Source organism: Ranitomeya imitator, chromosome 1, assembly GCF_032444005.1.
Source record: "Ranitomeya imitator isolate aRanImi1 chromosome 1, aRanImi1.pri, whole genome shotgun sequence".
NCBI classification, from domain to species: domain Eukaryota; kingdom Metazoa; phylum Chordata; class Amphibia; order Anura; family Dendrobatidae; genus Ranitomeya; species Ranitomeya imitator.
The window spans coordinates 1,108,669,068-1,108,685,480 of record NC_091282.1 but is presented as its reverse complement, the minus strand read 5'-3'; the positions used below and the strand labels follow the sequence as shown (position 1 = coordinate 1,108,685,480).

At 40.1% G+C, this 16,413-nt stretch overlaps 1 protein-coding gene across 3 annotated transcripts in view; it reads left to right on the top strand.

Annotated features, from left to right (window-relative positions):
* Positions 1-16,413, top strand: part of FAT1 (FAT atypical cadherin 1) — a 244,376-nt gene that overhangs the window by 226,256 nt on the left and 1,707 nt on the right. Inside the window, exons 26-28 of one of the 3 annotated variants that reach the window (XM_069744370.1) lie at positions 1,400-1,534; positions 13,192-13,251; positions 15,456-15,491. In XM_069744370.1, coding sequence (XP_069600471.1) covers positions 1,400-1,534; positions 13,192-13,251; positions 15,456-15,491 — 231 coding nt within the window. The remainder of the gene's footprint in view (positions 1-1,399; positions 1,535-13,191; positions 13,252-15,455; positions 15,492-16,413) is intronic. The other 2 variants (XM_069744371.1, XM_069744372.1) reach the window with 2 other exon arrangements.

Here is a 16,413-nt window from a genome sequence, read left to right as displayed (position 1 = left end):
AACTTGCTTTTCTTATCATTCAGGTTAGATCAGGGGCTTATCTACAGCATTACAGAATGCTGTAGATAAGCCCCTGATGGCGGTGGCCGCAGATTATAGAGCCAAAATTAGGTGACAGATTCCCTTTACATGTAGGTATTATTATTATGAATTGCTTATATAGCGCTAACATATTCCGCAGCGCTTTACAGACATTATCATCGCTGTCCCCAATGGGGCTCACAATCTAAATACCCTATCAGTATGTGTTTGTATGAATGTAATCATCATTCCACTGCATTTATAAAGCTACTATTAGTTTGGGGTAAAAAACCTGATGACCGATTCCTTTCAAATAGGGAATAGTGTAATATCGTGAGCTTTTCCCACTTGTCAATGTGACTGGTTCTGATCTCCACTGCTATAATATGAACTAATTCCTAATTACCTGGACTGGTTAGCAATTATGCATGAGTACTGTGGTTTCCTATAATTGATTCATAAGCTTAAAGGGGTTAATCCTGCACGCTGTGAGGATTCTCCGGTGCCGGGAGCAGTGATTTCAATACTTTTGGCTACATTTCAACTAGACGTGTCTGGCCTCAATCAATACACTTGTATTGTTTAAGGCCGCACCTCTCGGAATGTGACCACACTCATACTAATCACATAGTTGCAGTCACGTGCTCGCTGCTCCTGGCGCCGTCTCTGGAGTATCCTCACAGCACGCAATGTGAGGATTCACAAGTCTGCAGTCACATAGAGTAACTGCAGACTTGTAACCAAAGGCCGGGCACCTATTATTGGACAGATGATAACCTTAATTAATCACCCTTAAGATGGAGCCTCAGTGGGCATGCTTGACCCCTGGTCCATTCATTCCCTATGGGCCAGCTGAGGCCTACTAATCAGTAAGTTAGCACCTAGCCCGTGGATAGGGAATAGCTTGATTTAGCTGAACACTCCCTTTAATGTTTATTAATAAAGGATACACTTAATTATGTAACATAGATTTGAGGTTGTATTTATACATTTTTCCAGTTGGCTTTTTTACAATTCTCTTATCTCAGCTTTCAGGAGCTCAATATTTGCAATGTTACAATATCTATGTTTTCTATCCCATTTAAAGTAGGCAATAATCCCCCGAAGAGCGACGCACTGTTATGCACATGTAATCTGCAAAAACCATTGAACCAAATTGCTTTTTTTCTGCCTTGGAGATTTGTTCTCTGTGTTGTGTCATTTCAATTATTATTTCATTTGAAAGTAATTCTGTGATTGTTACTTTGAAACATATTTTATTGCTGCTTTGCTTGAATTGAACAGCTACAGACAGCCCTTTTTGGAAATGATCAAAGGTAGATCATATTAATTGAGTGTCCTTAACATTGTGACATTGTATCTCTTTTTGCGCTTTCAGCTAAAGTTGATCTTGACCTGTGTCTTTCAAAGAAATCTCTGGATGAAAAGCCTTGTCATCTGTACAATCCTCGGGAGAGCATGTCTGAGATTCAGTCTCTTAGCTCCTTCCAATCTGAATCCTGTGATGATAATGGTATGTATGACATTATATTTTTGCAGACATATGCATTTGACATTGGCTATAGAAAACTTTCTCTGCTCAGCTAGACAGTGTGAAACTTGTGGATTTTGGAGATGTATCTGATAAACCAAATTTTATTTTTTGGCCCTAAAATTATATTGTTCTCTTCTTGTGAAACTATATGACTCCAATTATTGTACTTTGTGGCACTTCGAGAAGGTAAAGCGTTAATGGCTAATCGGGAGAAGAAGAAACCTTCAAGAGAAAAATCAACTACTTCCATGGGTTTTACTAGACTGAACTAGGGCCATCAATGCATGTTTGGTAGAGTTGCCCGGACTCCTACCTTTCATTGTTCACATCCAGTGGGCTATGGCCGATATGGCTGTTCAGTTCCAAACATTTGATTCGGGCAGACCTGCAGTACCAGGCACAGTCACCGATATGGATGAGCCACTATAAGAGTCCTCAGTGCTACAGTAGGTGCTTACTAGGGCATTTTGAAGTCAAAAGCGTTCCTGACACTCAAGTTCTTTCAATGCGGTATCTTTATATTCCAGCTTATAGCTCTTTATAAGAGAGAGCTCTCTACTGTAAATGGCTATATGCGCAGATAAAAAGATACTGCATCAAAAGAACATGAGTGCTGGGAGCTCTCAGATGTTCATTGCTGATTCCCTCCACTCGTACCAAGGAGCAGTGCAGAGTCGGTGTTTCCTCCAAGGGCATAGTGACATAGTAACAGAGGGGGGTCCTAAAAAAATCCAATTATTTTTAGTAATCACTTAAATAGTACATTTCAGCTGCTGCAAAGGATGAAGATCAGTCACTTACTGTGTTTAGTTGCAATTTTAAATCCGCTTTTTCTGATGTCGCAACTACTTTAAAGTCCCAATTCCATGCCAAGGTTCTGGAAAGCTTCTTCAGGATGGAGTGATGGACGCTCCATTTCATGTCTATGACAAGCTGGGCACTGTACTCGTCTACGAGTATGTCCAGCAGTTTCCTAGATGGATAAACCTTGAATAAACACTGGAGTGCATGCACAGCCATTGCTCTACTGCAAGGAGGCATTTTGAAGCCTCATTTTAAGAATAGGTGGTCGTTGTGGTTAGACTTCAAGCAATCAGCCACTTATCATCTATCAGTGAGGATACATGATACCTTGTTGACCGCTAGGTTTCAACCGCTGGAATGCCCAACCATACCAAAAATAACTGGCAGCAATGAGACCACCTATGTCCAGGAGTACCCATTTAGCACATAGACATGTATCAATCACTTATTCAGAAGTTAGAATCAGTTCAACGACGGGCAACTAGATTATTACAGGGGATGGAAGGCCTCTCATATGAGGAGATGTTGGAAAAGTTGGGCTTGTTTAGCTTAGAAAAAAAATGCCTCAGAGGAGATCTCATCTACATGTATAAATATATGGTGGTCAGTACAAAACACTGGCACATGACTTATTCTTTCCAAAGATCATACTGATGACCTGGGGGCACTCATTATGGGTGGAAGAAAGGCGATTCTGGCAGCTAAACAGGGAAGAGTTCTTTACAGCAGTTAGAACATCAGACTGTGGAATGCCGACCACAAGAGGTAGTACTGGAAGACACAATAACAGCTTTATAAGGGCTGGACAATTTCCTTGATACACATAACATTGCGGGGTATAGCTAAATTAGTGACAGAATGTACAATTGGTGGAGAAAGGTTGAACTTGAAGGGTTTAGATCTTTTTTTCAACCTACGTAACTATGTAACTATGCCTTTACCTTACTCTTTACAGTTTGTGTATCATCACAATTATATTACCTACGGTATGCTCCTTTTTTTATAAGTACTTTAATCTCTGCAGAGATCTTTAGTCTTTTTTATTAAATGTCAAAAAAATAGTTTTCATAGGAAGCTTCACATCTTCTTTTCGCAGTTCTAGAGCACATTGTATATTTTACATATGTTTATTTTCAAGACCTTTTTGAAATTAAGCTAAGAAAGACATATTGTACTCTTCCTCTGCAGAAACACCAGAATGCTGATATTCAGTTCACTTGCATAAAGTGCTTATACCCGGGTGCTCCCCTTGGAGCCACTCATCGTGATTAGTGGTTATTTAAACCTTCTTGTTAAGGTTAAATGCTGGTCCACTGGAACAGATGCAACCTCATTCCTTCTTTCCGTTCGTGAAGACTTGGCTGTTCATCATGTACTAATTCTTGTTCTGCTCCTGTAATTACTGGCTGAACTATGAAAAATGACATGTTTATAGCATTTCTACTATAGATGGTCAACAAGCTGCTAGGGAGATTTAAGGCAGCAGTTGTCCTCCCTATGGGTCTCTCGTAAAGATGTCTCCTTTCTCTCTTATGCTGCGGTCACAGTTCCTATATGGATCAAATCACCTCTGAGCGAGAGCAGAGTTTGACAAGGGGCTCATTGTAAGTTTGATGGAATTTGTAATAAAGGAAGCCGTAAAAAATGAAAAACATATACACATAAATAAACCACAAAGTATAGGAATACAACCATGGACTCTTGTCCAGACGTAGAGGAATAATGGCGTAGATCAGGAGCCGTGACATGTACGGAAGAAATCTGCGCTCTCTACCTCATGCAGGTTTTTTAGCTGATCTTAATTCTCTCTTTATCGCTCATATCCAGATTTATTCTATGGCCATCAGCGATATAGATTTTCACATCATTTACTCATGCTTAATGTTAATGTGGATTTACGGAGAGACTTTAGTGCTATATATCACAGTGACATACAATAACCTTGTTTTAGATATATGAGGGAGTAAATTTGTCAGCTTATTATAAAATCTATAAGAATGCAATACTGCTTCCTTTATTACTTTTCTTTTATTGGGTTTATTCTAACTTTACGTACTTTTTTTCTTTAGTTTTTCCATTTTGAGTCCATGTGTAGTATTGTGATTTTTGGTGCTGTGTTTTGTGATTGTATACTTTACTCACTTTATTTTGCCAATCTAATATAGATATAGGGGCTGATATACTAAACTTTATGACACAGCAAACTTGGACTCAACAGTCCTAAAATGCGCCAAATTTCTCCTAGCTGATCATGTAGTTGGAGAAATCTTGCAAATCTTTAGACATTCTAGTCTAAATTTATACCATTTGTTTGTTGCCTTTTGAGGCCCCCATACACTTTAGGCTAAAATAGGGAAAATCCTCCAGATTGGTGGGAATGGCTGTCAGTCTAATGTGTATGGGAGCCTCCTGACAAATTTTGTCGGGGTAAGGAAGGATCCAGCTGTTGGAATAATAGTTGCCCAACCTTTTCTGCACGGAGATTAGCCTCTGCCAAAAGAGTCTGACAATGGTTCCCTCATAAAGTACACAGGAACGCTTGGCAGCGTCAAGTATTCATGTGTACTGGAAATTTGCTTTGGTTTTACGTCAAAATGTGTCAACATTTTGTCTCACCGGATAGTAATTTAAGCCACAACCTTTTTCCCACATTTTCCAAAAGGTCAAGATATCGAAAGAACATGTGCAAGGGCAGAGGCAGACTTCCGTATTTCTCCTGCGAGAACCGCATTGTAAACCTAGTACTGGCTGTCGGCTCTCCTGACCTGAGCTTGACAGCTGCATAGTAATCCATCACGCTGTCTTGCTCAGGTCAAGAGAGGTGCCAGGCCAGTCCATGCAGTGCGAAATACGGCAGTCTGCCCTTACACACATAATAAATCTGATGCAAAGCATGACTTGGAAAAACATTAAGACACATTTCTGGTGTGTGCAGTTGAGTAAATCAGCCCCAATAAATCTAAATGATGAGACAAGATCTTAAGATGTGCATAGATATGATCATATGACCATGATGTAGTGATCAGAGGTATGATGTTTCCATTTGTGATGAAGAAAAGGTATTTTTGGCCACTAGTCATTCTTTCTTGAATTTGTAGCCATTCTGACGTCTGTTGGTGAATGCAAAAGTGCAACAGTCATCACTTGTTTCACTCATGTATCAAGTTATCAGAAAATGGTTTCAACATGTTAATGAATGTGATCAGCAGGGAATCTGGCCATCTACACAGAGTGTGAACGGGGGTAATCTAATCATTTATTGTGGGCAACAACACTGTTTACGGCGACATAATTTCTATGCAAGTACTAGTATATGCTGTAGGTGCAATTGATATTACCTTGTTGGCTATCCTGGCCACAGGGTCATCACTCAGGCCAGAAAGGGACATCCATCATGACTGGATGGGAGATGTACCACCGCTTTAACTTTTTAGGGTTATTAGCCATCAGCATGTCATGCTTAACCTTTTTATTTTGTGGTAAGAGGGACAGAAAAATAATATACTGACATGTTTAGAAACGCAATCCCGTGTTCTATAAAGCCGAAGTGGCCGTTTATTTGGGTAAAAGGTCCTTACAAGTTCCTCTTAATATTGGGTTTGAAATGGAGTCCAGCAATTTTCTCTAAACATCAACACCTCAAGACTTATTTTGACGTGAATCCTTGTGTGTGTTTTTGTGGATGATTGGATGGCATGCAATCAATGTTTGATTCTGTTTTTACAGCAGCCTAAACTATTATAATCCCATCACTGACATTATGTGGTCACAGGATCTTAAATTGACGTGTGGAAGTTTAGCACTTCTGTCATTGAATTATAGTTGTTTGTAGTGCAATTTCTCAGCAGTGTTAAATAGTTGCATTGTTGCTGGGCTTATCCTGTATAATATGCTGAGTTAATATCCAAGTTCAATAATTGTAGGCATAAATAAAAGCCTTGGGGCCACATTTAATAGGTCTTTGGACTGCAATCACCCATTTCATGTTTTTATTGCCTTCCTCTGGATCAGTCGGCTTATAGCTACATTCTTCTTAGCAAACTTGTCAGTTCCATATGATGTGTTTTCTGTTTTGTTTTTTTACTTTTTACAACTTTTACATATACATAAAGTTTGTGTTTCAGTTTCTCCCAGTTTTCAATAGATTTGTGTGACCATACAAAGGCAGCAATATCCATAGAGACTTAGTCCTTGAAGCTGAGAGGCAATGCTCTGTGAGCTATGTACATCAGCAACCAGAAACACAAAGTAATTAATGGGTCACTTAAAGGTGTTGTCTTGGACATTGAAGAGTAAGGGATGTGATTAGTGATGAGCGAATATACTCGTTGCTCGAGATTTCCGGAGCATGCTCGGGTGTCCTCCGAGTATATTTTAGTGCTCGGAGATTGTTTTCAGTGCTGCAGCTGTATGATTTACAGCTGTTAGCCAGCATAAGTACATGTGGGGGTTGCCTTGTTGCTAGGGAATCCCCACATGTACTTATGCTGGCTAACAGATGTAAATCATTCAGCTGCGGCGATGAAAACTAAATCTCCGAGCACTAAAAAATACTCGGAGGACACCCGAGCATGCTCCGGAAATCTCGAGCAACGAGTATATTCGCTCATCACTAGATGTGATAGAATAAAGAGTATTCACTGATTAAGAAGGAAAGTGTATTGCCGGCACCTACCTCTGTGAATGTCACAGCTGTAATCCAACTTCTACCTGTATTGCTGGACATCGGACAACTGCAGGAAAACGGGTGCACGCAAAAAAGGATATTAAAATAATGTCCAAAAAAAGAAGAAAAAAGGTGGCACTCACATCCAAATTAAAACAGTCCTTTGTTCAGTCTATTAAAACGGGCACAGCGATGGAGAAGTGGATGCCTTCTGTGGACGATGGCCGTTTAGTGCTGACTGCACTTCCAACAGGTCCTATACTGGCAGGAAGTGATGAGATACCCTATTATAGTGAGGGAAATACCTCACAGGTGATTCTAACAAACATTAGTGTAGGGCAAAAGGTCACTCTCCCAACAGAACACCGCAAGCAAAACAGAAAATGAACCACAAGACATTTAAAAATTGCTTTTGCAATATACATTAAGATTAAAAACGAAAAATAAACAAAAACCTTCTACAACAATATCGTCATGTGTATTTTATCGTTAAGTCTAGAGGGAACCTGCCCCCGTGTGTGCAGAATCCATCTGGACTCCTTTTGCAAAAATAGCCTATGGAGATCACCCCCTTGAGGAGGAAAGAAACCTGTTCCAAGCCTGCAGATATCAATGAGTTTGGATTCCCCGCATGCTTTACTTGCATGTGATCAATAAGCCGCCTGGAACCTTTTCCTGTAATTATGGATCTAAAATGTTCTCGGAAACGGACAAACAGAGGGTGAATGGTCTTACCGATATAGAAAAAACTACAGGGACAAAAGATTACGTGCAAGACTACCATGCTCATTCTGCAGGAGATAAAATCTTGGACATGGTGAGTAATGTGCCCGATTCTCAACATCTTGTCAGTTAAATGGAAGCGGCAAAAGGAACACTGACCACCGTTGCCTTTGGGTTTTCAACTGTCTAGCCAATTACTCTATGTAGATTTTAACCGATTCCGTACCAGATGATCCTTTAAGGCTGGTTTCACATTTGCGTGTTTTTTTTTTTTTTGCGTTTTTGCGGTAAAAAACCGCAAAAAAGCATGCATTTTTTTCCTATATTTAACATTAAAAACGCATGTGTTTTTTGCATGCGTTTTGATGCGTTTTTGCAACGCATGCGTTTTTTCTCTGCATGCGTTGTGTTGCAGAAATGCAACATGTAGTAATTTTTGCAGCGTTTTTTTTGCCGCAAAAAAACCTATTGATGTCTATGTAAACGCTTGCGTTTTTAAGCACATGCGTTTGTTTGCGTTAAAAACGCATGCGTTTTTATTTAAAAAAAAAAAAACAGAAAACACACTGATACGCCACCCCCCACCATAAAGGTGATAAAGGGATCCTAACCCTAACCCTAAAGGGATCCTAACCCTACCCCTAACCCTAATCCCTAAAGGGATCCTAACCCTACCCCTAACCCTAATCCATTTAGGGTTAGGATCACTTTAGGGGTAGGGTTAGGGTTAGGATCCCTTTAGGGTTAGGGTTATGATCCCTAACCCTAACTATTTCTGTTTATAGTGGGTTTTTTACTTTATTTTGATGATTGGCAGCTGTCACACATTTCTCAGCATGCGTAAGTTTTTTTCACCACATGCAAAAACGCAGCGTTTGCGCGCGTTTACATGCGTTTTTTCACCATGCGTTTTTTTTTTAAACGCATGCGTTTTAAAACGCAAGTGTGAAACCAGCCTTAGTTAGTACTTCTTTTGTTAGCAATTAAAGGTCTATGTGATGCCCAATCCATTGGGCCAAATTGGAAACTAAATACGAATCTTGTTTCATTTCCCTTTGTAATATCCCGGTTACTGTTCCCACCCAATAGGTCTCTTTGAGAAAGAGCAGCCGCTCTATTCATGGCCTCATCAAAAGACTTAGATGGATAACCCCTTTTAGCCAATTTAATTTTGAGGTCAGTGGCTTGCTCCAAAAAGCGTGTGTGGTCACTGTTTATCCGTCTCAACCTCAAAAATTGGCTATAAGGTAAAGCTTTTTTATATGAGGTGGATGTGCGCTAGAGAAGTGCAAGAATGAATTAGAAGCGGTGGGTTTCTTGTGTACTTCTGTTTTTGTTACTGTCCACTATGCTGATTTTAACATCCAAGAAAACTAAATCCAACCCCCCGAATATGGAGGTGGACTTCATGTTAATGGTGTTCGTGGTATTTAAGTAGTGGACAAAATTCCGAAACAATGCCTGAGGCCTGACCATACTATGAAGATGTCGTCCACATTATCTCATGTAGAACGTGTATGGTAGTCTTGCACAAAATCTTTTGTCCCTGTAGTTTTTTTCTATATCGGTAAGACCATTCACCCTCTGTTTGTCCGTTTCTGGGAACATTTTAGATCCATAATTACAGGAAAAGGTTCCAGGCGGCTTATTGATCACATGCAAGAAAAGCATGCGGGGAATCCAAACTCCTTGATATTTGCAGGATTGGAACAGGTTTCTTTGCCTCCTCAAGGGGGTGATCTCCATAGGATATTTTTGCAAAAGGAGTCCAGATGGATTCTGCACACACGGGCGCAGGGTCCCTCTGGACTTAACAATAAAATAGACATGACGATATTGTTGTAGAAGGTTTTTGTTTATTTTTTGTTTTTTATCTTAATATGCAGTATATTGCAAAAGCAAGTTTTACGGGTATGTGCAGACGTATTCTAGGTCCACTGTGGATTTTTCTGCAGCGGATTTGATAAATCCGCAGTGTAAAACCGCTGCGGATTTATTGCGGATTTACCGCGGTTTTTCTGCTGTTTTCACTGTGGTTTTACAACTGCGGTTTTCCGTAGGGGCAGCTGTAAAACCGCTGCGAAATCCGCAGAAAGAAGTGACATGCTGCGGAATGTAAACCACTGCACATTTTTTTCCGCAGCATGTGCACAGCGTTTTTGGTTTCCCATAGGTTTACATTGAACTGTAAACTCATGGGAAACTGCTGCGGATCCGCAGCAAAATCCGCATCGTGTGCACATAGCCTTAATGTCTTGTGGTTCATTTTCTGTTTTATTTGCGGTTTTCTGTTGGAAGGTGTGACCTTTTTCCCTACACTAATGTTTTAGAATCACCTGTGAGGTATTTCATTCACTATAATAGGGTACCTCGTCACTTCCTGCCAGTATAGGACCCGTTGAGGCGCAGTCAGCGCGAAACGGCCATCGTCCACAGAAGGCATCTACTTCTCCCCCGCTGTACTCGTTTTAATGGACTGAATAAAGGACTGTTTTAATTTGGATGGTGAGTGCCACCTTTTTTCTTCTTTTTTTTTTTTTTGGGGACATAATTCACTTGATTAAATTCCCACTGCTCCATAATTGCCGCTCTTATGGTCCCATCAGTCTCTGTTGCTGTATCTAACTACTATGGAACGTAAAAATAAACCGAAAGAGAGGGCGTTCCATATAAAGAATATCACAACACATATGCGGCGGGGCAAAGAGCTGTGAACAAAACAAAAAAAGTTAACAGCTCAAGAAGCCGTAAAGTGCAAAATTTCTTGAATTTACAAGCTTTGTCCGAAAATACCTATTTATGAACATGGAAATAATTCTTTTAAGTTCATCTAGTTTCCCCTTGAAATCCTTGGGATGAAATAGTGCTAGTGACTCCTACTCAGGCTTTTTACTGCATTACATTACAACCTGCTTGTGAATTTACACATGTGTAGCGCAGTATGGCCTGTGCAACTTGAGAACGTTGACTACCTCAATGATGACCCTTATGTTCTGTATTTGCCTAGTATTTGCTTGTTGATAGGATTGCCATATTCAGAAATGTGATCGGCATGCTGTTAAATATAGAATAATAATACCTTGTCCTGGATGGTTATCTCTTCATACGTCATGTAGATTCTTTAATTTCCGGTACTTGTTTACTGTGCTTATTGTGATATGGAGTTAATAGTAACACTACAGTCCATTACAGAGTAATTGCTTCTACCATTCATATACACTGCAGTATGCATGTAAAATGAAATGATGGACAATATGTAGATAGGCAATATACTTTTCTCTTCCCTCCGCTGTTAAAAAAAGGGAAAATGATGCGACAATATTTTCTGCTATTCCGTGATTTTCCCTTCCCTTTTCCCTTCTCTGTTCTGTGATAATGAGATACAGTGAATAGCTAAAGTGTGAATTCCAATAATAAAGACATTAAAAGGGAAAAAAAAGCAGTAAATCTACAAAGGTCCAATCTGCAGCCTTCCATACACACAGTATAAGGGAGATTTTAAAAAAATAAAAATAAATCTGAATGTGAGATCTGAGTCAGAACATTGGTTGGAGTGTCACCAGTGAGACCATCTGATGGCCTTCTTAAGAGATGCCCTCATTAGCAAGTCTGTGGGAACCTCTACCATTCTACCATCACCACTTTGTGTTCATTCTTACTATGACTCATTGGCCTATAAAACTTGTTTGGATTTGGTAAAACTTGTTAGGTGAAATATAAGTTCATGGCAAACTCCAGCAGCTTGTAGTAAGGACTGGATATTGGCTTATCAGTGGCATCAATCTGCGAAAATGAGAACAGTGACGCCAACTAGTGCTTGACTCCTTACAGTATGATGGACACCTGCATAGGATAAAGGCTGAACACCAATACAGTGGTATCCCAAGGTCTACTGAACGTTTAGAGGGGCAGCCTTTAACCCTAGAACGCGTACCTGGGGCCTCGCAGGCCTACTAGGTTAATTGATTTCTGTTTTCTGCAAGATTACTTTAGTTAGAATTCTGAAACTGTAGGTATTCCTCAGGTATATAGTTGTTAGTAATTTCCAGTTGTTCATATATTTTTTTGTTACAGGCACTTCGGTATAACAACTCTTTTTTGGGAATACCCCATATTCACATACCTGGGGCCTTTTAGGCCTGTTCTAGGTTTACATGTGATTACAAGAGATGTTTTCTGTAAATTTTTTTCAAATTATATTGTAGATGAGGTAGTTTTGTGTACTAACTTAGAAGGAAAACGTATCGCTTCAGTAAGATAAAACAAATGGAAAAATATAACAAAAGAGGAACTGTACGCTTATATTGCCTTTATAGTGAAACTCATCCAGAATTCCATGCCAACAGGAAGGACAAGAGATGTCTATTCTTGACGGAACTTTGCTATGTACTTTTAATGCCTACCATGATGGAGCAAACCAACACGAAATGCTTGACAAGGCAAACTACGGAAGCTATGATCCAATGTGGTATACATTTTCAGGAACATCCAGAGCCAAGAGAGAAAAAAATAAAGCGTTGTAATATTTGTCCAGGAAAGGAAATCTGAGCGTATCTGTACGCTCCTTAGCTGGGGTTACCAGGAGGTCAGATCCATTATGGATCCCCTCCTGGCGGACCCCAGTGCTGCTAGTGGGAATGCATCCTTACTTTGCAATTTCAAATAAACTTTGAAAGGTATTTTTATTTGAGTTATTCCATGTTATTTGCACACAGGCCTAAAAGGCCCCAGGTACGTGAAAGTGTAGATTTCTATGGTTGCGCGTTCTAGGGTTAATATAGCTGTACTGACTGTGGTCAGTACCTTATTATGTGTCAGTATGAAAAACCAGGTTTAATCTCCGCCTGCAGATGCTCAGAAGGTGGTGACTACCACCGCTCCCATCCACAACTACCTGTCCTTGCTCTTGAGTAACCACTGAAGCTTCTAATTAGTCTGTCCCTCAGGAGAAGATGGAAGGGATTGTGGAGAGCCAGGAGCACTTCTGCACTAGGGACCACCTTCGGAGCACTTGCATATAGCGGTACACACTGGATTAAAACTTCTCTTTCACAGTGATTCTGATAATAAAACCATGCAGAACCATGTGTAATCTGCGTTGTTCAAGTCAATGAGCTTGAAGTTCTACCCTTGGGATACTTTAGTGGTTTCATATGTGTAGTCAAACACCAACGTTCATTGCTACAGATAGTATCACTTACTAGGTTATATAACTAATATTAGGGCAAATAATGTTTCCTAGTTTGGGGCAAAGATCTACATTGACCATTCAAATTATACACCCAAGAAACAGAATCGCGTCTCCTCTGGTGTCAGCGCAGATAGGGTTCTCGACTTTACCCATTCATTTTAAATAAAACAGTCGCATATAGAGCTGAATAGTTGTATTGTTCCCCACAAAAGCTTATTTTAATGTGTTTTTTTTCTTCTTACCTTTTACAAGCTTCCATTGTGACAGTAATACACCTTGTCAATGCTGTTGTTGACACGGTGGAAAATGAAGGTATATATGTGTATGTGATATCATTGCTGTGCTTTACATTCTGGCTGTCTAATTAATTGTATATGACAACTTTGCATGTCCTTATATCGATACCTGTTCTTCTCTGTTATAACATAGTCACCCAGTACTGTTATCTTTCCATGTTATGTTTTAATATATAGGCCCTACCTAGTTCTAGTTTAATTTCGTAAGATTGATACCGTATACGTAATGTTTCCGCATGACTGCCCTTTCACTGATTCTGTAATATGTAGGCAAATAATGGTGTTTTATGATGGAGTAGATGGTGGTATGTCATATGTTTGTGTATTTACAGAATAACACTTTTTTAAAAATTTCCAGTAAGATTTAACATTGTGGATCTAAATCACAGAAAATTATACTCCGAGGATCAAGTAACAGATGCTTGGCTAATTTGCTTGGAGACTGTAAAATAAATAAATTGATATAAATCGTTATCTTGTCAGTGAACACATTGGAGCTGCCGTTTTGACTGGAATAAACTCCACTGTATAGTGAGACCTAAGGGGGAACATCTTGAAGGGACACATATGGCCGTTTGTTGGCTTTTTCCCAGTTTGCCTAATATTGGAAGCCGTGAGAGGCAGTCATGATGGAAAACATTCCTGCGTACATTGCATTGATGCTCCTATGTTTGTGTATAATGCATATGTGTATTAATGGTCGGCAGCCAAGTAGTGTGTCAGCAAGGCTATAATGCAGGAGAGTTCACTAGTCTTGCCATTTTATCACTGGTCAGTTTTAGGCCACGTTCACAGGTTCAGTACAGGTAGTCCTCGACTTACGACATTGATCCGTTTTTACGCGGCATCGTAAACCGAATTTTGACGCAAGTCGGACCATACGTTCATACAGTACTGTACAATAATAACCGTACAGTAGTGCAAACACTTAACCTGTCCAAACACCTATCCTAACACAGTACCCTACATAATTAGGGTGTTATGGCGCGCAGGAGACTCGTTTTCCTTGTGTAACCGGGTACAGTGTACAGTACTGGACTCTATTCTTCCGCCGCTGCACGTAGTTGAACGTAGTTCGACTTACGACGCAAAACCGCGTAAGTCGGAATGAAGCGTCGTATAAAGTGTCGTAACCACGAAACGACGTAACTCGAAACCGTCGTAACCCGAGTACTAACTGTATTTGTAAGCCAAAATCAGGAGTGGGAATATCGGTGGAAACGTATGATAGAAACACATGCACCACATTTACAATTACTGACCCAATACTGACTGCGTGAACTTGGCCTTAGAGTAGTCAAGTGGCTGAATCCATCTAAGACTCTCTTCAGACCTGCACCATAGTTTCAGTTTATAAGGACAGATCACCGGTGCACAAAGGGCCCGTTGGCCTACAGTGTTTTTTTGGGGGACTGACATGCAGCCCTGAATTTCCAGTTAAAGATGATAGAATCTATAATGGAGGTTCTTACGTTTCATAAACATGCGCCAACACCTATGGTTTACGGGCAGCTAACTCTCCGCATGCACTTGTATGACTGCTATGGCCAAGCAAGCATGTGTTCTCAATGGGGACAGGAGAGGAAACCTTCCAGAAAACTCCTGTGGCAGCTTATCTTTTTCAGAGAACAAAGGATCAAGCATGCGGAAATTCAACATGCCCAATACTTTTTAACCCCGATATTATCCGACAGTGCACTTTAGTCCTAGTAATTGATTTTAGCATAAATGTCACTGGCTTAACCTTTTGTAATTTCTTCAGAATTTTCAATTGTACAATAAAGTGTTCATATTTAATGTTTCATGAGCGTAGTCGAGGAACTACACTATATGTTGTAGAGGCAGTTTTATGACTAGTATGGGGCCTGTGTCGAGCGTCCTCTGCTCAGATTCACCCCATCCCTCCATACAGCACTATGAACCTCTGCTCCTTAACCACAAGCACTACAGTGTTAGCAAGGAAGGAAAATCAGAGCAAAAGCTTTATGCTATGCTCTCTTCTGTGCCTACGGCCATTTTATGCTCTCTATATTCATCCATGTATGTGCTTCATATTAGCTCAAATCCTGAACGATGCAGAGATCGCAAACTGTCCGCGAAACTGAGATGTTTGAGATGTTTTGTGAATGGTTTTGGTGTATATAAAATATATATATATACATGCGTCTAATGTAATGTTTCTTTCCGTTTTTTTTGTTTTTTCCAATTTTGCCTTCAAAGAGTCTTTTGCAGTTCCTGATGTCAGGAATTCGAGAGGTGATTTCTGCATGTTGCTGTGTACTTGGCACTAATCATTCAGCTTTTTTTGCAATGTGTTTTTGCTTTTTCTTTAACCTCCACTTTGTGTACACGGCGTTGTGTTGTGCACAGTATGTTGCTGTGTTACTGTATGTTTCATGTGTGTGATATGCTGATTTACTGTTAGCCGGTGACAGACATAACACAACCTTGGAAGAAGTCGCTCAGTGACTTCCAGGATGAAAAGTCATTGGTCCTAAATGAAGAGCGTGACAAGATGCTTCACTTATTCTCTGCTGTAAAGACGGTGTCAGATCCGCAATGAGTCATTTGAACTAGACTGGTTGCTAAGGACACTGAACCTTTCACGTGGAGTCCCTAGCAACCAGTTTGTCTTTAGGTTACTTAGGCCTTCAGCTCCAGAAGACAAATGATAAATTGTTCTGTCAAAGAAAAATGATGATGTCTGATTGTGTTGTCTTTTCCTCAACCTTACCAGAGGTTAGAGGCAAAACTTCCTGGATTTCACTTATTAAAGCTGTCTACGTACTTTGTTGCCTATAGCAACCAGTCCGAGCACAAGATGGCTGTGTGAGCCTTGTCAATTGAATACTAGGTAGCACCAATACTTCGGGCTGCTCTTTGAGAAACGTCTTTTGATGTCTGCCATTGCTACCAGGAAAGAGTTAAATTGTCCATAAAAGAGGCATCTAAGCAAACAGAGCAAGATCGGGGCTTTCCAAACTCAAAATGGAGGGTCCTGTTCCCTATTTTCATGTTCTCTACTGGTCTATTCAAGGTCTGACAGCGGAAAGCAGCACTACACTGTATTTGGCTGCCTCCATTACTCCCATAGACAATGACTGGAGAGTATTGGACAGAAGTACCCACCGCCCATTACGTTATGTTGTACAATTATTAAGAAAAATGGAGTAGATTG